Source organism: Furipterus horrens, unplaced genomic scaffold (assembly GCF_987537825.1).
Source record: "Furipterus horrens unplaced genomic scaffold, mFurHor1.1.pri manual_scaffold_13, whole genome shotgun sequence".
NCBI lineage: Eukaryota > Metazoa > Chordata > Mammalia > Chiroptera > Furipteridae > Furipterus > Furipterus horrens.
In genome coordinates this window covers 323,499-346,377 of record NW_028327183.1, presented here as the reverse complement: position 1 = coordinate 346,377, position 22,879 = coordinate 323,499, and the positions used below count along the sequence as shown (strand labels likewise).

Genomic DNA, 22,879 nt, shown 5'->3' with positions numbered 1-22,879 from the left:
TGAAACACCGTAATGGACTTCAGTATATTCCTTATTTATACATAATGAGCTGAAATGGAACTTGGTGCACATCTTCTATATACGTGTTAATAACTTTTTTTGTACGTTCTGCAGCTGATACGTCCTCTTCATGTAGGGGTAACTCCTGTTTAGGTAAATACAAAGGCTGGAATTTTGGAATAAAGTAACCCAAAGAGGTCTAGTTTTATATAGTCTGTCTTCACTAGATGTATTATGTGAGTTATCACTAAGATGGGAAAACGTAAGAATTTGCTCGAACCTCTTTCTGCTTGTGGTTTTAGGAAATATTGGTGCTTCAACCAAAGGGTCCATTGACCAGTAATGTCTCCAATGGGATTTTTAGTTTGTCCTGTCAACACCCATGAGCCGAGAGACTTCTTTATGTCACTAGTGGTAACTTACGTCCATGGTAAAGTTTCAGCAGAGTTTTTATAAAATTGTTCCATTTGGCAGTGGTATAAATTTGTTTGAGAAACAAATAAATCAAAAACATCATCACACAAAGTAGGTCCGTCACTTCACTGGTGCTCTGTGGATCCCTAGGACCGACAGCTACACCGGAAATGTGTGAACAACCCTCCAAAGTTGGTGTCATACCATTTTCAATCCCCTCTTCTTCAAAGTCACTTTCACTTCCAGATTCTGTCACATTTCGTTTTGCCGTTTTGGTGTCTAATATCAGACTGATAACTGTCTTCCGATAAACTGTCAGTTTCCAAATCACTACGGTATATTTCAGAATCGCTCAGACAACCAGATAAAGCATCTGCATGTAATTCAGGAAGAATTCTTCACCATCATAATCCATCATGGTTGAAATTTTTGTAATACTAAAATTGGGACAAAAACCTAAATATCAAGAAAATAACTTTTTTTATAGTGAAGTGAACACAATTGAACAAGATGAAGAAAGATTTTACAACATCCTATATTAGCCTGAATTTTAGAAATTGAAACACCTAATGCAGGTGCAAAACGAGCTAACTCGTGACCAGCCAACAACGTTTGGGCCCGAAACCACGAGTTAACTCGTGACCACTTAGCAGTATGTGCAATGCCCGACACAGGTCTGTTTCCTTTGAGGTTAGAGAGCAAAACAAGGGGGACATCTGATCTGCTGCTGAGTAAATGAAATTCTTTATAAGGCAGTATGAATATAAAATGATCTAACTGGAAAGAGAAGGCAAAAGGTATCAGCTCTTTATTCTGTTTTACTTTGAGGCATTTTCTTATGTCCAGGTGGGTGGAGTTCTGCTTCTTTCAGTCTTTGCTCCGTCCAGAGCGCCAGTGGCGAGCGCTCCTTACGCACATTTCCATCTGTCACCCCAGCGGGTCCTCCTGCCGGTCCCAACGGCACCAAGGCCAGTGTGGGCATCCCATCTGCCCGACGAGTAGCGTGTCCTTGGTGCCGCACCGTGCCTGCTTCTGCACGGGGTCCAGTCCCTGGGAGAGTGGCCCACACACAGATAAAATGAAGTGGCGCAGACACGGCCCTAGAGCGTGGAAGTGGGAGTAACGGAACGCAGTGAGATGCTGCGGCCGCCGGCAGCCGTAGCTGAGGAGTTAGAAGGAAGCAAAGTGTGCAGGCCGCCCTGCCTGTTTCCAGAACGCACTCAGGGCCTTGTCTGCCTCCCCCACTTCACAGGGTCCACTGTTTCCTCTTCAATTACTGTTAGAGTTCCAAGTGTTTGTAGTGAAGGTTAAGTAACAGAAGTATGTGATTCGGTTTCTTTTTTCGCTTGTATTACGCGGCACGTGTCTTCTGTATACTTGAGATGGATGCAGGCCTCACCCGAGCGGCTCTCTGGCTCTTGCAGGCGACGTGGCTGTACGCGCTTCAGGTCACGGCTCTGCTGCTTGTCTGCGCCCTTCAGTTTCTCAACTCCATGATCCTTGGGTCGCTGCTTATCAGCTTTAACCTCTCAGTATTAATTGTAAGGAAGCTTCAGGTAGGACTCTGTCCATAAATGTTTTACATAAATAGTGTGGTTTGTGGGACCTTATTTTCATGCAGCAGTCTAAGGGACACATGTGAGCAAAGTCCCACTAAGAAACAGGAAGGGCGGTATTTTGTTTTGGGAAGTTCATGGTTAGCGTTACTGTTTTTATTATTTCTCTGAGAACTGGAATCTTAATTCAGTTCAGGGGTTAACCAGAGATGCCTGCTTGAATGCCATGGCTGTAAAGTTGAAACAAAAGAGAGAACTTGTAGACTTCTGTTTGTGCGTGAGTGGGAGGGGCAGGGATGCGCCCGGCCCAGCCTCCAGGTGCCCCAACTCCCGCACCTGGTTACTGACTTTTCAGCGAATTATAAAGAACTCTTGGAAATCCAAATAAATACCTTTACAGATAGAGTATCGTGTTTGAAAACATCAGCCTGATCTTTTGGCTTTATTATCTAGAGTTAAAATTTACATGAGATTTAAAAATCCGTTTTTCCTCCGTAATGTCACAAAGCCTGTTGTCTTTTTCATAAGCATGTGAGAAACACTTCTGATGCGCACCTTTGTGTCGAGGAGACGTTTTGTTTTCTGCTTTGGGAGGAACAAACCCTTTTTCTTCTCCGTCTTTTGTGAGAGCTGCTCTGGACAAACTCAAATGATTAAATTTTAGAAACAGCTTTTTAGCTGACGATCCAAAACGAGCTCTCATTCACTCTTTTTACCTTAATTACAAGTAAGCATCACTCGCATTTGAACTCTAAGTACCATGATATCTGATCATCTGTAAAGTTATCTGAGGGTGATACAAAAACTAGCAGATTTCAAAGAGCATAACAGACCTTTACTTTCGTTCGTGGGGAGCTGCGTCTGGGATACGAGGCCTCACAGGCGAACGGTCTGAAGGCTTGTTCAGTAGGAGCGCCCTGAGCACCGCGCGGGGCCGACTGCGCACGCTGGTTGCCGAGGACACATTTTCCCTTTTTACGGAGCTTCTTATTAAATGATTCGTTTAGTTTAAGAAAATTGCAAATATTAAAGCAATATAAACTTATGAAAATTAATAGTTACATTTTCCCTATATGTTGCATGATCCAGTGTTTTAAGTCCTTGAGCAACCATAAGTGTTAATGAATTTATATTAAAATTTAAGAATTAAAACTCAACTCTTTCAATTTCTAGAAAAATCTGAAAACTGGAAACTTCTTTAATAGGCTTGGGAAACTACTGCTACATTTATCTGTGGTCTTATGTTTGACGTTTTTCCTCAACAACGTCATTAAGGTAGGTTAATAAAATGACATTTAATTTGGTGTTACTGAAGAGTTGCCAGTTCTACTTCAGCGGCTCAGTTTCGACTTATTTCAGGAGCAGGATTATTTTCTTGACTTTAGCCCTTGCTTTCTAGTCTCTCTCTAACATGCTCTACCTTGAACTTATCTTTTGAGTTATTAAACTTCTTAGAAGCTCAACTTTAAAAGCATTAAACAAGTATTTGTCTCAATTTTAAAAAACCCTACTTTTTAGAGATCATTTTCTGTACTGCAGAGCTAAAAAAACAAGATGGCAGGATTTTTATTGGGTTCAGTTAATAAATCACCTTGCTTTGCTCTCAGAACCACTGCCTCCCGGACGTGCTTCTGTCCCTGGAGGGCGGGTCTCGGGACAGGCCACGTGCCTGCGGGCCATGTCGTGTGGTGACCCCCAAGGAAAACCATGCCTCTGTGGGGCCTCCCTGCTAAGTTCTCAGCCGGTCGGCGCACGCCCTCGCCGCATCCGTGCAGAGCGGCCTGCATTTCTGAGAACCTGGGGAAGCTGCGGGTTCGCGCGTCTCCTTCTTGGGGATCTGCCCTGGCCTGAGCGGCGGAGAGAGCCGCACGGGGGCCACTGCTCCTACCCCCCAAAGAACAGCGCCTGCTCAGTGCCTGTGACCTACAGTGACAGTGACAGGACTTAGGGGGAAGAAAGCCTGCAAGGCTCCTTGCCTTTCTCCTGTGTCTCAGTCCTTGGGCGAGAGTCTGCGCAGCTGCCTGCGTGTCGCTGAGCCGTGGTGGGTGTGGGCGGGTGGGGTCCATACCGTCTTTCCGGGACGCTTTTTCTGTGCCACCCTCACTTCTGGACTTGGCCTCGTTTTCTTTTCTACCTTCATTTTTCTTCTGATACAGTTTCTTCCCCATTTGCATTGTATCGGTTTTTGTAAGCCATAAATCAAAAATAAAACGATGTGAATTACAATCATAATCACCAATGGTGAACCCAGGCGTGTGGGCGACCCCCTTGGGGTTACTGTGTGACTGGTCGCAGCCCGAAGCCCACAGCCACATGCGCCTTATGGGCGATGCACCCATGGGAGGCTGCAGAGCATCGGATTATTGGTTTTCTGATCTGAAAAGTTACCCTCAGTGGGCTTCAGCCCCCTCCATCCCTGAAACCTCCGTCTCTGATCTACTTCACCTGCTGATCTTGTGCGTGAGATTCTGTTTGACGACAGGGTTCTGCTGGGAAGAAGGGGTGGGCAGCTCCCGCTCCCCAGAGCCCACTGTGCCGTCGGGGCGCCACTGAGGGCAGTTTGCGCTTGTCCCTCCCCAACAGAAAACCCTTCACCTGAAGTCAGATGAACACATATTTAAATTTCTGAAGGCGAAATTTGGCTTCGGAGCAACAAGGTATGGATAAATTTAAAATCTTGGTTTTTTTAATTCTTTTTCTTAAAAAATATCTAGATTTACGTTGTATATTAGAGCAGCAAAGACTTTAAAACTGAAGTTACTGTGCTTCCCACTGTTAACTTCAGGCTCATTTTAAGGAAAACGCTAGTTGACTGATCGTGAATTTCATCTGCTTTCCACTTGCGCCCCAGAGACTTCGATGCGAACCTGTACCTGTGTGAGGAGGCGTTTGGCCTCCTGCCCTGGAGCACGTTCGGGAGGCTTGCAAACACCCTGCTCTTCCACGCCCACGTGTTCGTCCTGTGCGTCACCCTGGTGGCCGCGCTGGCTGTCGCCTTCCGCAACCTCAGGTGCGGCGGACCTCAGACACGCAGGGGGCTGTGCGGCTGTGAACTCCCCGCGTCCCCGGGAGATGGCTGAGCTAAAAGTACAGGGTGCTCTTGCTCAGCTTCAGTGGGGGGCGTCCAGGAGGGCGGATCCGCCATCCTGAGAGCCAGGGCCTAGGCTGTGAGAGCCAGCGTTGCGGGGCAGGCGAAGACCGTGGGAAAGCGCCTGGAGCTTCGCTGCAACTTGCTTGTGCTTCCAGGGAGGTCAAGAGCGTTGCTTGACCATGGCAGCATCACACAGCCTTGGGGCCCTGGTCAAGTGTTGCTTTACCTGCAAGTGGGGCCTCTGTGTCACCTCCTCACGATGACCATGCAGCGCCCACACCCACATACCACCACCACCACCAAGCGGACACGCGGGCATGTTTCCCAACGGGCACAGTGCAGGCACGCAACGGGTGTTCCTGCCAGGAAAACACCTGGGCTCTCACTGCCCCCGCCCCAGACCCATTGGCACATTTGTGAGAAGCGCAGAGAGAGGGGGATGTTGAGCCTCCCCACAAGGGACCCGCCCCGCCAAACCGAGAGGGCGAGGATGGCTGTAGGGTGAGGGATCCATGTTCCTCAACCAGTGACAGCCTGACGGGCGGGACACTGACTGACTCAAGGGTCTTTCCTGGACTGTGAGTCGGCCCCGGGCAGAAAGCCGCCGGCAACAGCAGTCAGTGAACAGAAAACAGCACCCACGGGACGTTACGCAGCTGCCGTCCAGCTGGGTGAGGTCACTACGCACGTGTGATGGAAAGTCACCGGTTAGAAACACCCAGTGGGTACTGGCAGCTTAAAATGTGATCAGTGGTTCATGGAGAAACCGAATTCCAAGTTTATGCATGCGTTTTTAATTTTTCTTATTTGTAAAAACTTGAAAAGCACTGGTAACAAAACATCTTTCAAGATCTCTTAGTTTCAATGATTTCAGGACTAGTTTTTGTTTTGTTTTTTTGTTTTTTTTTTTTGCTATTCTCTTATAACTTAAAGGATTGAAGCACTTTAAATGTTTACTTAAAATGAAATTTGTTAAATTTTAGTTATTCTACTTACTGATGCACTTATGTGATGACCCTTTTAGCCTCATAAACAAAATGGTCAGTGGTAGTTTATCGTACAGAACTAATTTCTAAATATATGAAAGCGTAAGTTTCTTGTATCTTCTTTTTTGAAGTTTTGACTAAATTAAAATTCTGTATCCAGCTTTAACTTGTACATGTTTCTTACCCAGGGATTCTCCCAGCCAGCCGTTCATGGGTCACACGGGAGCGTGTGCGATCAGCCTGAGGCCAGAAACTGCCTACAACCTGATACACACCATCTTGTTTGGATTCTTGGCATTGAGTACAATGAGGTATTTTTGTCTTATCTGATTGATTCTTTCATTCAGCCACTCTTTACCTGACATAATTCAGCAGTAAAATTGGAAACTGACATCATCTTCATTAATGATCATGGTTCCCACAAAATGTCCTTTGTCTGCTGTTTCCTCCCAGAACAAAAGCTCATTTACAGCAGCTTTTCCCTCATTAGTGACATTCCTGTCTTTCCTCCCGTGCCGTTCTCAGAAGGCAGTGCAGTTAGTGGCTGACCTTTGGAGATGTTTCTGCACAGTTTTGGTAAGATTTGACGCACAGCTGTCTCGGGCTGACCTCCGCCCGTTGTCCTTGCAGGATGAAGTACCTGTGGACGCCACACCTGTGCGTGTTTGCAGCCTCTGGCCTGTGCAGCGCCGAAGTGTGGGGGCTGCTGCTGAAGGTCGCCCACCTGTACACCCCAGCGAGGGTCAGTGCCGCCTGTGACCTCAGTGTCCTGCCAGTTCTGTGTCATTTAATCATTGCCCACACACCTGTCTGATGAAACGGATACTGAGATGGAAGCTAAAAATAGGTCATTGATACGTTATGATTTTATAAGGAATTTTTTAATTTTTAATTTTACTTTTTAATCATTTTTTCCCAGACCATAAGTTAGATATGCCTATTGTAAAGAATTTGGGAATACTGTAAAATACAAGAAGAAAAGTTAAAAACTGCCATTAATCCCGTGGTCCAGAGCCACCTCTGGGACTAGGATGTGTTATCCTAAACCTTGTGGGTCACAGCCCTCCCGTCAGGGCCGCCGTGCGTCGTCCTGCCCTCTGAGGCCACCGGGGGCATGGCTGGAGCTGCGGGCTTCTGCGCGACTGGGCCCGCCACTGGGTCTGCCGCGTTGCGTGTTGGAGACACCACTAAATGCCCCCTTAAGTTACGTTTCTGTTGTTTTTTTAAAAAGTCCTGTGTTTACAGAGTAAAACTGGGAGGCAAGAGTGTTGAAGACACTTGTAATGTAAATGTTGTCTTTCTTACGTAGACGTGTGTAATGCGGTACTCTGTCCCGACGCTGATACTGCTCTCTCTGTGCTATAAGGTAAGACTGATTTCCTCATTCTCGCCGTTAATCTAAGTCGCAGGGCGTTGCTTTGACTGGGTGACCTTGGTGTGTTGCTGGCAGACAGTGCACTGCAGAGGTTATAAAGGTCGCCTTAGCTTCTGCGGCAGTTGGCTTGGATCAGAAGGCTGGTCTGGTTCCCAAACAGTCTCTAAGAAGTAAACACACAGCAGAAACTACTCCAGTTTCATCGTTCTAACAAATTTTGGTTTTGGCTCACTCTTCAGCTGATGCAAATTCTGAAAATAAAGATGTTTTCAGAGCTATTTTGAGGTGAAAAAAGCAGGAACAGTATTTTCCCCATTACCTGCTTTACGTGGAGTGAGAGCCCCCGCACCTGCTGAGGTCGTGAGCCGCTCAGTCGCCCGTGAAGAGGGCGGGGCCGTGTCGCTAGAGGCCTCGGAGGCCAGCCCCGCCTGCAAGCAGGTCTGGAGGGACCATGAAGTCCTTCGTGTCCTCAGTTGACTGGTTTCTGAAATGGCACTGACTGTGCTTCGCGCCCAAGAGTTGGGTCATCGGCCGTGGTGGCGACTGGGACGTTTTGTCGCCTTCGGTGTTTAGAGGCTCGGATTGTCACCTGCGCTGGCAACCCAGGCTGCCTTAGCCAAGTGAGCTCTCAGTTTAAAAAAGTTTAAAAACAACTTACGTGTTAAGTTCCAATGACTTTCTTCAAATTTTAATTAGAACAGTGGATTGCCAGCTGCTGCGTGCAGCCCCCAGTCTGGGAGACGAGTCATTGGGGGGGGGGTCCCCACAGAGAGGGTCAGCTGCAGCTCAGCTGTGCAGTGCACTGGCTCGTGTTTCCCTGTAAGATTTTATTTGAAGCAAAGGGTTTAGGTTAAAAAGTAATCGCTGTGTTGGATGATCCCATTGTAAATGTTCCAGTCATATTCCAATCCATCCAACCGTCCACCGTTCCCGGCAGAGCCCTGAGTCAGCTCCCAGGTACGGGAACAGCGGCACCAGGTGGCTTCCACCGCCCGGCCTCTGGGATGCTGTCACTGTGACATGAATAAATGAAGCGTCTTACAAACACCTGAAAAGCAGCAGCTAAGGGCTAAGCAGACACAGGCTGGATGACAAATGAGGTGACTTCACTTTCGGACCCTCCCGTCCCCGCCTCGCCGCTAACTCCGCCTTCCCGCTGCTTCTGTGCGGCTGAGTTCTTACCATCTCAGCCACTTACTTCAGGTTTTACTGATTTTTTAAGAACCGTTTCAGGACTTACGTCCCTCGCTGTTGTTAAGGACAGGGAGGGCAGAGCAAACAGGATCTGGAGCTGTGGCCCCGGCCGCTGAGTCAGACGCTCTGGGAGTGGGGCCCAGAGCTGCTGTCCCGGCCCTCTGGCTGCGGCTGGGGCCCCAAGAGGCTGGACTCTGCGTGGCCACATTGGTGACAGTCCTCGGGCACCAGGTGTCCTGGGCCCAGCCACCTCCCTGCCTGCAACTCACCAGAGGTCACTGGTGACAACCAGAACTGTGTCCAGACGTTGCAGAATGTCTCGGGAGGGGCAGGTCCCTCCCTCCCCGCAGAACCCCGGGAAACCTTGGTGCTGCCCCTTGGAGGGAGGGTCCCCGAGCCCCGGCCCGTCTCAGTGCCCGCTGAGGAGAAGCTGCTGTAGGAAGCGGGTCAGAGACTTGAGCTCCCCCGGCTCACGAGATGTGAAGTCCCCAAGACAAGAAAGATGGCGTGTGCATGAGCCATTACCCCGGCAGCCTTGCTTCCGCGGTTGCGCAGATTTGTCTGTAAGTAACAGGAACCCGTATTTCACGGCCTGACTTGAGTTTTACGTACACAGTGAGGAGTTCACATTTTCCTGTTCATAATACTAATTTTGCTGTATGTCTCATCAGGATAGTCCTGTTTAGAAGGGAAAAGCATTGACTAGTCTCCATTCTAAAATCAAGAGTTTAATAATATTCTTGCCCCCATGTTGACAACTTCCTTGGGTTGTTAAAGTTTCATATAAACTATTGCTGATCATTTAGAAACAACATTTAGTTAATTCAGCACTTTTTTTCACATTGGTTAAGGCTATGTTGCTAGATTTTAACATTTTCAGAATTAATAACAGCAACTTTCAGACTTGAAAAATATGTACTATCCATTGAAATCATAGATTTAAAAATGTTTTATAGCAAAAGCATTAGAACATATCATTAAAAAGCTTATTTCTGTTGATGATCAAAGTCATCCTGGAACGTTAGAAAGGTACCATCTGAGCAGGAGTTTGGTTTCTTCTCCTCTGGAACCTGGAACTCGTGGTGCCGACACCCGACGGCCTGTCTCCCCGAGGAGCGGCCACAGAGGGGGACGCGAGGAGGGCGGGGCGGGGCTGACGCAGCCGGAGCCCGTCAGGCACTGTGCGGTCCAGCCAGTGGTTCTTAAACATGGTCACACCTGCCCCTCGGAGGAGCCCAGGCACGTGGTCCCACCGGGAAGCGCGTCCTGGTGCTCGCTCAGGGTGGGTGTAGATGGTGACATCACTTCCGAAAACCATTAGCACTCAGTTAGTTGTTTAATTAGACGCGCTCTGTTCGAGGCGGAGCCTCCGAGTGTGCCGCTCGCCTGGGCCCCGCACACCCTCCAGTGACTGGCCGGTCGCAGGCCCCAGCAGCATAAATATACTCGGACGTACCAGTTTGTCCGGGGGGTCCCGGTTCAGGGCCGCTTCTCTGCCATCGCACCTGCAGTGACGGTAATAGATGTCCAAGTGTTGGTCCAGACTTCCAGGACAAAGGAAACATAATCGCATTACCCCCACATCCCGGAGCAAGAGGGGGCTGGGTTTGGAGTCAGGTGTCAGGGTGCTGCTCTGCCCCGTCAGGTCCCTCCCTGAGCCAAGGGCCACACCTCGCAGGAGGAAGTCAACAGCCTGCTGGGCCTCCTGCCGCCCCCGTCTCCAGGCTGCGCGGAGCCGCGTGTGCTGGCTTCCACAGCGCGCCCGCAGCTCCCACACTGCTGTCTCCCGAGGGCACGTGCGGCCAGCGCCAAGGGCAGGGCGCGGGCCGGGGCCGCAGTTTCCTGCCGTGCCGGGCGCTGTCCTGTGGCTGCTGCTCCCACCACCATGTTAACATTTCACTAGAACCACACGCGCAGCAGCGTTTTTATTGAGTAAAACCAAAGCTCATTTTAAAAAGTCGGCAACACCTCCAGTCAGGATGAGCTTTGGCTCAAACTGGTTTGGGAAACGTCTCAGACTCCGCTGACGCGCCCCAGTGGAGGGGGCGCCGCGGGGCTCCGCTCTGGGGTCCCGCTGCCTGGTGCCCGGCTCCCACGGACAGGCAGCGCCTGCCTTTTCCTCCCACCTCAGTGATGGCTGTGGGGGTGGGGTGGATTTTGTTTTTGTTTTGTGTTGTTTTTAATTTCAGTTCTGGCCAGGAATGATGGATGAGCTGTCCGAGTTGAGGGAGTTCTATGACCCAGACACAGTGGAGCTGATGGACTGGATTAAGTAAGAGGATTTCTTCACCTTCCCACTCACGCGCCTTCCCAGAGTCTGCAGGCTTCCAGGCCGTCTCCTGCCTTTCTCTGAGCCTAATTGTGGAGACATGTTCATTCCCAAGCTTTTCTTTAAAGCTCTGTATTTGGAGATAATTTTTTTCATTCAAGAACTGCTCTCTGCCACCAGAGCCCCGTGGAGAGGGGACCTCACGTGGGGAGGGTGCCGAGGGGGGCAAAGTGTCAGGCCTGAGTGGCGCAGGGCCATCCGGTCACCGCTGGTTCTAACAGCCCTTGGCCCGCAGGGACCCAGCCCAGAAAGGGTTCTGGCTGAGCGTTCACACGGTTCATCCTTCCACTAACTCAGGCCACACTCACATGACGCCCAGGCCTGGAGCGCGTGGAAAACACGGAGCCAAAGCCTCTCCGCACAGGGGCAGCCGGTGCTCCCAGGGTCCACAGGTCTGCAGTCTGCCTGCACAGGGCCTCCTGAATGAACCTGCCTCCCGCCAGCAGAACTGAGTTCCTCTGCCGCGCTGTTCCAGCTGTGTGGCCGAAAGGCAGCGGCGCGTGTGTCCCGCGCGGGCGGCCTGCCGTCGCTCCGGTGTGCGCGGGGCGGGCGTTTGGTAGCCGAGGGCTCTGAGTGCGACCTGTGGGTTTTATACAGATTCTTATTCTTGGCTCCATGGTGAGACAGTGAGAACTTAACCGGTTAGAGTGGAAAAAATTTGAGTTCTAATTTCTAGGAATAGAAAATGTCTATTTCTGTCTTTAGTTCCTTGGAGGAGTAGAAATTTAAAGTATAAAACCAAGACTCCTTTGGGATTAAATTTCTCATTCACGTGCCAGGACATTTTGTGGACATGAGCCCCCAGGAGTCTTCCCTGGAGGAGCCGGGGGTCCGCTCATGTCCCCATTTGCCCCCGGGCTGGCGGTGTCTCCTGGCTACAGAGGTGAAAACCCAGGGGGTTCTCAACCCCCCTTCCAGCAGGCCTGAGTGTCGTGCAGCGAGGCCAAATGTCACAGCACCAGGGGGCTCCTACCTGGTCCCCTTGTGTCCTTAGAGGGCTTCAGCTGCTGCTGGCGTTCTTTGTCCCCATGCAGTCACAAGAGGCTGTGGGTTTATTTCGAGGTGGGACGTGTTCACTACTTGGCTTCTGGAAATGGTGCCTTCCCAGTGAAGAGGTTGCACAATATTTTCTCAATATACTAAGAGAACACGGACCAAACTGCCGTGGCATCTAATCAAAGCAGAAAGTCTTGCTCTATGTATTTGAAATATGACGTAGGCTAAGCTCAATACTTAAATGCCTAGGAACCGCTTTCGTATTTAATGAATCCTTTTGTAATATTCCGTAACTGCACAAATCTTTGAAGTGTAGATAAAGCAAATGTTCTCACATTAGTGCTCAGTTTACCCGTTAGATCAACAGTAATTAACTTGTTGGGGCTTCAAGTTTCAAAAATAAATGATGGTATTTGTTCAAAGTGCCGTCAGGGCTTTCTGGAATGACATGTAATCACATAATGTGCACCCGTCTGGCCTGGGTGCCTGCCACCACCCAGTGGCCTCCTTACAGAGCGAGTCCCTTGTGGAGCCGGGCCAGGCATGCTTGGAGCACGTTCCCCTCCCGCTGTCCGCGTTGCCCGTTCAGACGCTGGTCAGGATGCTCTGTGTTCCTCTAGGAGAGGAGTGTCGCATGGTGGCTAAGAACGCGTTACATGTCAGATGTAGGCCGTCCCTTCCCCTGCGCCTGAGACCTTTCCCACAGAAAACCCGAAGGGCAGTGGCCTCAGGCTCTGAGGGTTAGAAAACGTGTGTTTCTCATTTGGTTCCACTTCGCATGTTTGCTGCACCTTTGCATTTGCCGAGTGAGCCACGTAAACACTGAGAGGCACGGGCCCTCAGCTGTGCCACGCGGCTGGGACAGAAAGCCACGCCGAGCCAAGTGTGAGTCAGGCGTTCGCAGAGGGGACGCGCAGGGCTCTCTATAGGCATCAGGCGCTTGTCCTTGGCTATTTTGAACAAGACAAGGTCCGACATGAAAGTCAAGGATCCAGCAGCTTGGACTGGACGTTTCTCCTGAACTCCTGGCTCTCGCTGACGAGGCCACACAATGAGACCTGTGGCCCGTGAACGAGCTCTTGAATGTTTTTCCTCAGGAAGCCTAAGTAGCCGTGTGGCACATCCCCCCCCCGCTGTGCCTGGCGGCGCCACTGCCTTGGGGACGGCCCCACCCACTGGGTTGTGGGGGTCGGTGCTCTCCGAGCATCCTGGGGGGCGTGGGGCATGCTGACCGCTCCGTGTTCAGCACCCCTGGGGACGCACAGACGCATGAGAGCATCGGAGCGCCTGGTTGCTGGGAAGTGTCTGCCTGCAGTGGGAGTGGCTGACATAGCACATAGTAGGCCCTCAGCAATGTCAGAGAGAGATAACAAGGCCGCCTCCGTTATAAACTGCGCTGTACACAGCTCTGTGTGTGTCCCTGTTATGGATTCACAGTGATGCTGGGACAGCCAAGCAGACAGCCAGCTCCCGCCTCTGCTTGGCCAGGCGGCCAGGCCGCGTCTTCCCACGTTCTGAGCCTGTTGGGTCCGGGGACCCAAGACAGTGCCCTGAGGCGTTAACCCGCAGTGTTCTTGGAGCACCGACTGCAGGGGCCGTCTAGGCCAGTGGAGAGCAGGCGGGGCAGGCGGGCAGGGAGCTGAATTTCTGTGAGCCCTCCACAAAACTCCGTGCCTCTCATGGCATTTGAACCTCCCAGGTTTCCTGACCATGGGGAGCAAAGGTCAGGGCCTCCCTGGAAGCGGGGGGGGGGGGGTTTCAGGGAATGGAGCAGACACCTACCTGGGTCTGTTGTCAGCGTGACGCCCCGTCCGCACAGCCGAGCCCGCTGAAGCTTCTCCTGGCCCCCACACTCCGGGCTCCGACCAGGGAGCTGCCTGCCCTGAACTGAAGTGAAGGAGAACTCCATCGCTGGAAAGAAAGTCTTGAATTTTTCCAGAGTGAACCACTTGCAAATATGACCCCTTGAGCTGTAGGGCGTCTTGCTCATGGACACCCTCAGGCCTCTGTTGGATTAGCACTAAATTGGAATAAATGAAACAGTATCGGGTTGTGGGTCGGGGCTGAGCTTAGGGCTTGGCTTCATGCCCTGCCCTCCAACCCCCGGGACTGTCCACTGCAGCCCTTCTGCAGGGCACCGGGTCTCAGCGGTGACTGTGAGACACCCAGCCGTCTTGGTCACCAGGCTGGCCTGGGCTCCTCTGCCCTCACGTACGGGGGGGGCAGCCGGTCCGGGTGGGAGGGTGCAGGAACACGGCGTGTTCTTCCCCATGATGCCTCGCCCGTTAGCGGGTCCTCCCAGGTTTCCAAAAAATGGGAGGGAGTTGAATCAGCTACTGAGGTTCTTTTCTCCCGGGTCAGGGAAGCAAGAAGGCTTCCCCGACAGGGCGCTGCCCAGCCGCCGCGGGGGGGCGGGGAGGCCCTGCGCTGTGGTTTGGTGTTGGAGGCCCCTGCCCGAGGCCACGCTGTCGGCGACCAGCCTGGGGGGGACACAGGGAACACTTTTTACCCTCCGCGGAGCATCGCGGGCTCTCCGTGGTCTTGTTCTCACTGGTTCCTTCTTCCTGAAAAGCAGTTTGTAGTAATTTCTGGGATCTCTTTTGCTTTTTTTAAACAAAAACCCTTGAAATCGGCCTGATCGCTTGCAGTTTTTGGCTTTGTGACAGTTAATTTGTAGGAGGCAGCCCTTCAGCTGCATTTACACAAAAGGCCACAGTAACTCGGCCTTCTCTCCTCCTGGGCTCTGCCCCTGGGGAGAGAGCCGGGGGGCGGGGGTTTCCTGGACGACTGGAGCCTGAGACAGGTCATGGCGACAGGAGACCCGTCAGAACCGCGGGTCAGCAGCTTCACAACCAAACCAGGTGCAGGATGTCTGCGAACGGTTTGAGTGCGGCTGAGCGTCTCAGGCAGCCCCCTGCGCTTTCCGACCCGGGCGCCTGCTCCGGGCAGGCTGGCGCGGACGCCGTGCGGTGCTGGCCGCGCTGTTGCCCGTGAGCACCTGGCAGCGGGTAATGGGGACTGTCGCCTCTTTCAGCGCTGACACCCCAGGGACAGCGGTGTTTGCTGGGAGCATGCAGCTGCTGGCCGGAGTCAAGCTGTGCACGGGCCGGACCCTCACCAACCACCCGCACTACGAGGACAGCGGCCTGCGGGCCCGGACCAGGGCGGTGAGCGCCCGGCGCCTTTTCTGGCTTCGGGGGCGGGCGGGGGGGGGGGGTGGCCAAGGCGTCCGCTGCCCCCAGGGCCGGAGGGGACCTCAGGCGGAAGTGCTCAGGCAGCCCCCGCGTGAGGCCCCGCCCGCGTGGAGGGAGCAGCGTTGCTCACGGGCGACCTGAGCGGTGCTCTGCCCCGTCCCATCTTCACCACCCCTTGCCGCTTCCACCGCTGGCAGGTCTACCAGATCTACGCGAGGAGGCCCCCGGAGGAGGTGCACACCCTGCTGCGGGCCCTGGGCACCGACTACGTCATCCTGGAGGACAGCATCTGCTACGAGCGGAGGCACCGGCGGGGCTGCCGGCTGCGTGACCTGCTGGACGTGGCCAACGGACACGTGAGCGCGTGGCCCCGGAGGGCGGGCTCCGCTGGCGTCCTGGGTGGTGGTGGCGTTGCTGTGCTTCACAGACGGCACCGTGCGCTGGCCTCTCTGCGTCCCTCGGGCGGGAGGAGGAGGAAGAGGAGGGCGCTAGGCCCAGGGTCAGAGCTGTGTCTGCTGCACTAAAGGTGCCACTTTGCCACTAAAGGTGGCCCCTTGCCTTGGCACTCACCTCTGGGGCCGGGGCCCCAGGGGACCCCCAGTGGCCACGGACATGGAAAGCAGGCCACTAGGGTCCACTAAGGAAACGTGACACTTGTCCCCACGCATGCTGTCTCTCATAAATGTGAATTTTTTTTACCAAGCCACACTGGGTTTTGTTTGGGCTCCAGGTGATGGACGGCCCAGGAGAGAACGACCCGGATCTGAAACAGGCAGGCCACCCCCGGTTCTGTGAGGAGGTGAAGCGGGACCTGCCTGCCTACACGAAGCTCTTCACGCGGGTGTTCCGGAACAAGACGTTCCACGTCTACAAGCTGGCCAGAAGCAAGTGACAGCTTCCTGCTCCGTCCGTTTCTGAGACAATGTTTCTGCGTCATCGGATGGCCCAAACCCAGTGCTGTGACATGAACAAGGCCTGCAGATGTTTACACGCTGACGCAGCTCAGCCAGCTCCGTTCTCTCTCGTGCGTCCGTCTTTCCCTCCAGGCTCAGTGTGGCCACCGTCCACGGGTGGCCTGGGACTTCGTGGTCGGGAAACAGCCCGTGTTCACAGGTGGCCTGAACAGCGACGTTTCATGTGGGGAACCACACCTGTGAGGATTCCAAACGCTTTGCGCTTCCGGCTGACGAGGCGGTGACGGCCGAGCCGCACGAGGGACCCGCACGGCTGCGTTGCTGAGCGTTGTTTCACTAGTGAAGACCAGCTGGTGGCTTTTTAAAAACTATTGTCCTGTCCCACCTAGAAATTTTATAATATTTTCCAATTATCATGCTTTTAATATTTCAAAAAAATCATGTTAGGTCTTTGTAACTAAAACTGTTCTGTGCTGTCTAAAACATCATGTGTAACACGTGTCTTGCGCTGTGCGTGTTTGTGCATGTGTTCATGCTGGACACAGAAGGGCTCCAGGTTCCACACTGGAAGTCTTCATAGGAGCGGAAATGTGCGTGTGGCCGTGTCTGTCCTGCTGGTCAGTGTTATTGTGGCAAAACCTGTGACGCTGTGTGACGAACCCTGCCAGACAGACCCCTTTTCTTTATTTCGTACTCATTTACCTTTATTGCATTTGCAAGATTTTATAAATATTTTGGTTTTAACCTTTGTATTTTTTAAAGCCTAGAACTTTGCGGTCTGAATATTTTTAAAATATTGTATCTTAACGAATGCATTAATACAGTATTTTTGGCAGAGAGTGTTTTCCTCCCCGTTTGGCTGTGGTCTCCCGGGGAACCCAGCACCTCCCGTCCCGCGAGGAAGAGCGCTGTGTGCCCCTGCTCAGGGGTCTGGATGGCTGCTTTTATAATTAATTTCTAATGAGACGTGTAGAAGTTGTTGGTAAAAGCACATTGTGCAATTAATTAAATCATGGTGGCTGAAGACACTAGCTTTCTCCCCAGCCCTGCCCCGCCCCGCCCCCACCCCCGAGATCACAGCGCCGAGTTTCCCTGCCGTAGCAGTGGGTGAGTGCCCGCGGGCATCGTGACGCAGGCGGCCCACGTCTCTGCGCCTCACACCCAGTAACCGCTCACCCAGCAGGATTCCAAAGGAGGCTGGACATGGGCTCGGGCACTCGGCTTTTATGAAAACTTACTGAAACAAAAGTGGACAGTAGCTGGGTTTATTACATACGCCACTGAGACTCCTGACGTACATCTTTTCTGTGTCCCTGCAGTTTGGGGCAATAAGTAGTGAACACCTCGGCCAGCGCCTGAGACCCGGGGCACCGAGCCCACGGGAGGCGCCACGTGGCGGACTGCAGGGTCTGGAGCCTTCTCAGACGTCACTCCGTTTATGTTAAACGTTTGTTCCTGCATGCACCAACCAAAGCACTGGGCATTTGGAGTCTAGGGTTTTCAGGTCTGGCTTCATCATGGGGTGGCGGTCAGAGAGCCTGGGTGTCACTCTTGCCGACACATTCGGTGCTCAGTCTCCAGTGGAAAATATGCGTGCCCAGAAAACCTGCAGGACCGAGCCCACGGACCCACACCTGCCAGGCCCCGACCACGCGCAGCGCATACCCGCCTTTCCGGGGACCAGGTCCCAGCGAGTGCTGTGAGCACCTCAGTGCTCCTCAGGGCCCGTTTCGTGAGCTGCTGCTCACAGAGCGTGGGGTGGGGGCGGGGGAGGACTGACCGCCGGCTCCTGCGGGCCTGTGACACCTCTGGCTGCTGCTGCTGGAAAGGACCTCGCATTGTGGTTGTCTTCAGGGACACAGTCGCACTTGGTTTGCCTCAGAGTGAACACCCTAAAGACCCCGTACCTACCCGGCTCCCCAGCCCCTTCAGCAGGTGCCGCCCGCCGCCCGTGAGCTGCCTGCCCAGCCCGACGGGGGCCGCCCCTCTGCCTTCAGCCCCGCGCTGTCTAGGCAGGTTCTGCGCTAAGTTCACGGTTCACGCACACCTAGGGAAATGGGGTAAAACAAAGGGTTGCTTCTGCAAACATTAACACCGAGGCTTTGATTTTCTTTGCTAAAGGCTGAGTTGCTCATAGAAATTCCTTTTAATTGGGTGTAGTTGAAAAAGTTATATTGTTAAAGCAAAATTCAAGATTTCTGAGCTTAGACGGCCTCACAGACTTAAGTACTTACTTGTTCCTCTTTGTAAAGATCCGGTCTGACCAGAAGGTTACGATGCACTCAGATCACGGCAGCCATGCGATTCCTGTGGGAAGGGAGCTGCCGTCAGGGCCACGCGGAGGGTCACAGGGGGGGCACCTGTGTGTGTCAGGTTTGGAGCCTCTACCAGAACCTGCAGGCTTCACCAAACAGCCCAACACCGACACCGGTCACCGTGGCTACAGAGGCTCCACCATCATTGAAAGGTTCCGGTCACGTCTGTTACAGGCTTTTAAGAAACAGGAATTCACTGCAGATACATTAGCCAGGAGCAAATCAGGGTGCTACCCAGGGCCCTTGGTGGGCCCTGGAAGGTGGTTTTCTCAACCTCTGTGACACCCAACAGGGGCTCTGTCAGCTGAGAACTTGAACTTGGTCTAAGACAACAATTTCAGCTCTCTTTGGCCAAAACCTACTTAAATTGGCATGATAGTCCATTTTTCAAACCTTGGAATTAATGGGAAGATTTAAAACATTCTCAGATCATATATCTTGGTTAATATTGTCACAGACTTTCCATGTGACAACCCTTTGGCCTAGAAGGAGTACGTGCCTGTCACGGAGGAACACTGAGGAAGCAGGTGGCTCACGTTCTGTGGCCTTTCTGTATGGTTTACATCCTCTGGGTAAAATCTTAAAAAGAGCTTTTATACCTTGTGCCGAATCATATGGAGAGTATACACTAAATAAAGCTCTTAAGTTATGCAAGAGGTTTCATTTCTTTGAAGGTCAAGAACCAAGGAATCAGTATATTGAAACGTACTTACTAGGAGCCAGACAGAGCACCGTCAGCTGGCAGGCATCAGGCCCCTGCGGGCGAGGAGGGCTTTTCTTCCCAGGTTCTGGAGTGGTGGCTGTGTATCTGTCCCGCTTGAACCTCAAGGTCACGCAGTTTCGGTCCCTTGGGAGCTGCTCTCGGCAGAGCCGGACCTCGAAGCGGTGAGTACTTTCTGTCTGGACCTTCAGACTTGTTTCTGCTTCCTGGTTAATCTCTCAGCCCTCTGTGATTCCAGGACGTGGGTGGCGGTCACATTCTGGTAACAGTGTGCAGCTGACGAACCTGCTTGATCGGAGCAGAGGCTGAAACAGCCGCGAGAAACACTCAGGGAGACGGGCGTCCCTCCCCTCCAGAACACGCAGTGGGTCTCACGGGTTCTATTCTTGGCTCTTGGATGCAAATGGGCTGCTCACACGCTGGTTGCTCAGCGAGCACAGCTCTGCCGGAGGGTCTGCCACCGCGGGGCAGGTGTGGGGGGCGTGGGTGAGTGAGACGGGACGAGTGAACTGAGCGTGTGGTGCGGTTTGGCACGGGACACCAGCCAGCGCCCCTCCTACCGAGAGGTTTCTGAAACTCACCTCACCCTTCCTGTCCGTTTCATGTACAGAAGTTTGCTTTCTAGGACTGCTTATTCCAAATGCAAGTGTTAGCACCACAGTGGAACGTGAAATCAATTTACTGAAAAGGAGAGGAAGGGAAGGGGGAGCTGGGAGGAGTCCACCCTGGAACGTCCAGACTGGAGAGGTTTTATGAGTCGCTTTGACCCAAACTGACGACAGTTGCTGGGAAGCAGGTCTCAAATGCTCCGGAGAATGACGGTCTACAGATGCTTTTATGCATTTAGAATCTAAGGAAGGTAACAGGGAGGTGGGAGAAAGCAAGGCTGGGGTCCGATTACAGGATAGAAGAGGCGTTTCCCAAGGGTGTTAACCTGGATGTACAGAGACAAGGGGCAGGGCTGGCTCAACACCCTTCACTACGGAAGTGACGGAAGTGATGAGCCTGGGCGAGGCCGCCCACCACCCACCCAGTCAGGGACGACGATCAGACCGCCCCGCGAGGCTGCTTTCTGTAAACCCCTGTTTCGCCCACAGTTCCCCCTCTTGGCTATAAATCAATCAGAGGGAGCGTCGATGACCAGGCTTTTGGTCGGAAAGTGTGGTCTCAGCGCTAGGAAGGCTCGTTCCTAGGAAGTCTCAGTGCTGTCATTGTCCTGTTGGCCACAGGGGATGGGGCGACACATGACCATGGGACCTGAGCTGAGGCCGAGTTTTCCCAAACACAGAGGGAAGGGCAGGAGAGTGGAGGCACGAGCCGTGTGGCCTGCCCCGGGCACCGTCAGTCAGGGTCTTGCCTCCTGTCTCGTTTCCGTATTTTACATCAGCCGTGAAGAGTATTCGCTGTTCTCTTGTACATCTTCAGTCACTGTGAGCGGTTGGCCTCTATAGAAAAACCCAGAGACCGAATACAACCATGACTATGGCTGATGTCCTTGGCAGACAGGCAAAGACACCCACACAGTTGGTTTCAGGGTTCAAGCCACAGGTGCACGGGCCTTGTCAGGGCCCTGGAAACACGGTCTGCGTGGGATGTCAGCAGGTCTCAGCCCCGAGGCGGCTTTGGGGCCTGCAGGCGGGGGAAGTGTTCACTCGCGGTCAGACGCCCGAGGAGTCCTCTTCAGTGCGGTTGGAGAGTGTCTTTCATTTGATGTCTTTTCCAGGAAACAAATCTCTGGGTCAAATCTCAGTCTCCTGGGAGCTCCCCATGAAAGCAAGCAGGTGCCTATTAGGCATCACCTTCTAGAAACTTTATCAACACGTGTCCACGGTGTGCGATGTCTCCTTTCAGTCTGTCTGCCCCAAAGCGCCTCTCCTCAGTCCGTCACAGACGCATCGGGATCATGAAGGAGCACGAGCCCCAGGAAAGGGGGTTTGCCCCGGAGCTTGGAAGAACCAAGGGTCATCTTAGGCAAATAGATGGTACCAGGTCCATTGTGAGTTGATAGTTTAAACTAGCTTTTCATAATGAAAAGAAAAACACTAGAACCAGCAAAATAAACCAGGAAACTAGGAAGTTTAGAAGATAAAGAGCTCAATCAACAAGAGCAATAGAAAGAATGAAACATTCCCCCAAAAGACAAGGTTTTTAAAGGCCAAGTGATATAAATACCTGATAAACCTGATTAAGAAAAATATACAAGATTTAGGAACGTGAAGAAAGACAATCTTAGAATCAAAATTGGTAAAAAGAACTATATAAAATAATGTATACAATTCTATGACCAAAAAACAAACAAACAAAAAAAAACCCTGACTTCTACAAAAAAGAAGAAAGAAGCCCTTCAGCAGATGGGTGACATCATAAAACAAATCACCCTGGCCGGTGTGGCTCAGTTGGCTGAGCGCCGTCTCGTGGACAGAAGGACCTGAGTTCGATTCCTGGTCACGGTCTCTGCAAGAGAGGCGACTGATCCGGTTTCTCTCTCACATCGATGTTTCCCTCTCTGTCTCCCTCTCTCTAAGCTCAGGATAGAAGAAAACATTGTCAGAATGGCTCCCAAAAGAAGTTGAAAACTGGACTAGACAAGAATCATAGATCTGGAAAGGTGTCCAGTGTTCGGGCAGGAAGGGCGCACAGCCAGCGCCTGACTTTTGGAGAACCGTGAGTCCGTGGTTGTTTGATCCGGGCCGTCGGACGGTGGCAAGTTTCTTCCCCTGATTTCTTTTAGGGAACTGGGCCAATTTTAACACCAGAACTCAACACAGCGTATTTGTTTCTGTTGCTACGTAACAAACTGCCACAAACTCTGAAGCTGGTCTCACAGGTGTCGCGCAGGCCGCCTGCCCATCTGGACCGTGGGTGCCCTTCGCCCCTCGCGCAGGTGGCGGGCGCTTGAGGACGGGGGCGGGCCATCACCTCCTGGGGGCCATCCCTCCCCGTAGACAGTTCACAGCGGGAGTGGCAGAGGGGACACGGGGCCGGCACAGGCCTGGCGCGAACGCGGACCCTCCTTCCCTCCGTCGCACAGAAGACGCGCAGCGCCCGCGTGTCCCCTCTGCAGCCGCAGCCGGGCGCACGGCCCGAACCGCGACTGTCGCCAGCAACGCCCGCCGCGGCCACCCGGGGGCGCTCGGGCCCGTGCAGATCGGCCGGTCCTCCCTGACGGTCGTGTGTGTGTGTGTGTGTGTGTGTGTGTGTGTGTGTGTGCGCGTGCGTGTGTGTGCACGTGTGTGCATGTGTGCGCGTTTGTGTGTGCGTGTGTGTTTGTGTGTGCGTGCGTGTGCGTGTGTGTGCGCGCGCGTGTGATTGACTTTAGAGAGAAAGAAACACGGACTTGTTCCACTTACTGACGCATCGCTGGTTGACTCGGGCATGTGCCCCGACCCAGGATCAGCGGCAGCCGTGGCGGATGGGGGCGCCGCTCTCACCAGCGCGGCCGCCTGTCCAACGCTGGGTGGGCATCGGTCCAAAGGGCCTGCAAACACGCTCTCAAGTTATGATGTTTATTTTGCTGCTTTTTTTTTTTTTTTGCCAGACATTAGGAATTTCCTTTGATTTTCCCAGGCTGAGTTTTCCCTTTTCTGATAGCATTTCCGTTATCACACAGTATTCCTGACTCCGGAGGGAAGGTGTATGTAGGCCTCTGGATTTGGACGCCGGGCATGTGACCTCTGCAGAATGGGTTTCGTTTTGTATCCTGTCGTCACTTTGTTATGGTATACGTAAGTGTGACATATTCTAAAGGAAGAATTAAAATTAACACTAGTTTCCAGTTGCTTCCCGCTGTTATA

At 52.6% G+C, this 22,879-nt stretch overlaps 1 protein-coding gene and 1 long non-coding RNA gene across 2 annotated transcripts in view; one reads left to right on the top strand and one right to left on the bottom strand.

The window, feature by feature from the left end:
- DPY19L3 (dpy-19 like C-mannosyltransferase 3) overlaps window positions 1–16,888 on the top strand; it is a 29,226-nt gene extending 12,338 nt beyond the window's left edge. Inside the window, exons 8-18 of the mRNA XM_090261427.1 lie at window positions 1,839–1,970; window positions 3,144–3,245; window positions 4,554–4,627; window positions 4,822–4,980; window positions 6,236–6,358; window positions 6,678–6,789; window positions 7,357–7,413; window positions 10,806–10,888; window positions 14,976–15,108; window positions 15,333–15,491; window positions 15,866–16,888. Coding sequence (XP_090117553.1) covers window positions 1,839–1,970; window positions 3,144–3,245; window positions 4,554–4,627; window positions 4,822–4,980; window positions 6,236–6,358; window positions 6,678–6,789; window positions 7,357–7,413; window positions 10,806–10,888; window positions 14,976–15,108; window positions 15,333–15,491; window positions 15,866–16,027 — 1,296 coding nt within the window. The 3' untranslated portion in view covers window positions 16,028–16,888. The remainder of the gene's footprint in view (window positions 1–1,838; window positions 1,971–3,143; window positions 3,246–4,553; window positions 4,628–4,821; window positions 4,981–6,235; window positions 6,359–6,677; window positions 6,790–7,356; window positions 7,414–10,805; window positions 10,889–14,975; window positions 15,109–15,332; window positions 15,492–15,865) is intronic.
- A 1,169-nt stretch (window positions 16,889–18,057) lies between these two features.
- LOC149993894 (uncharacterized) lies at window positions 18,058–19,419 on the bottom strand. Its single transcript, XR_016507701.1, has 3 exons — window positions 19,078–19,419; window positions 18,284–18,356; window positions 18,058–18,096 (listed from the first exon to the last, which is right to left on the bottom strand). It is a non-coding gene; the product is annotated as an uncharacterized LOC149993894 (long non-coding RNA).
- Window positions 19,420–22,879: the final 3,460 nt, after the last annotated feature.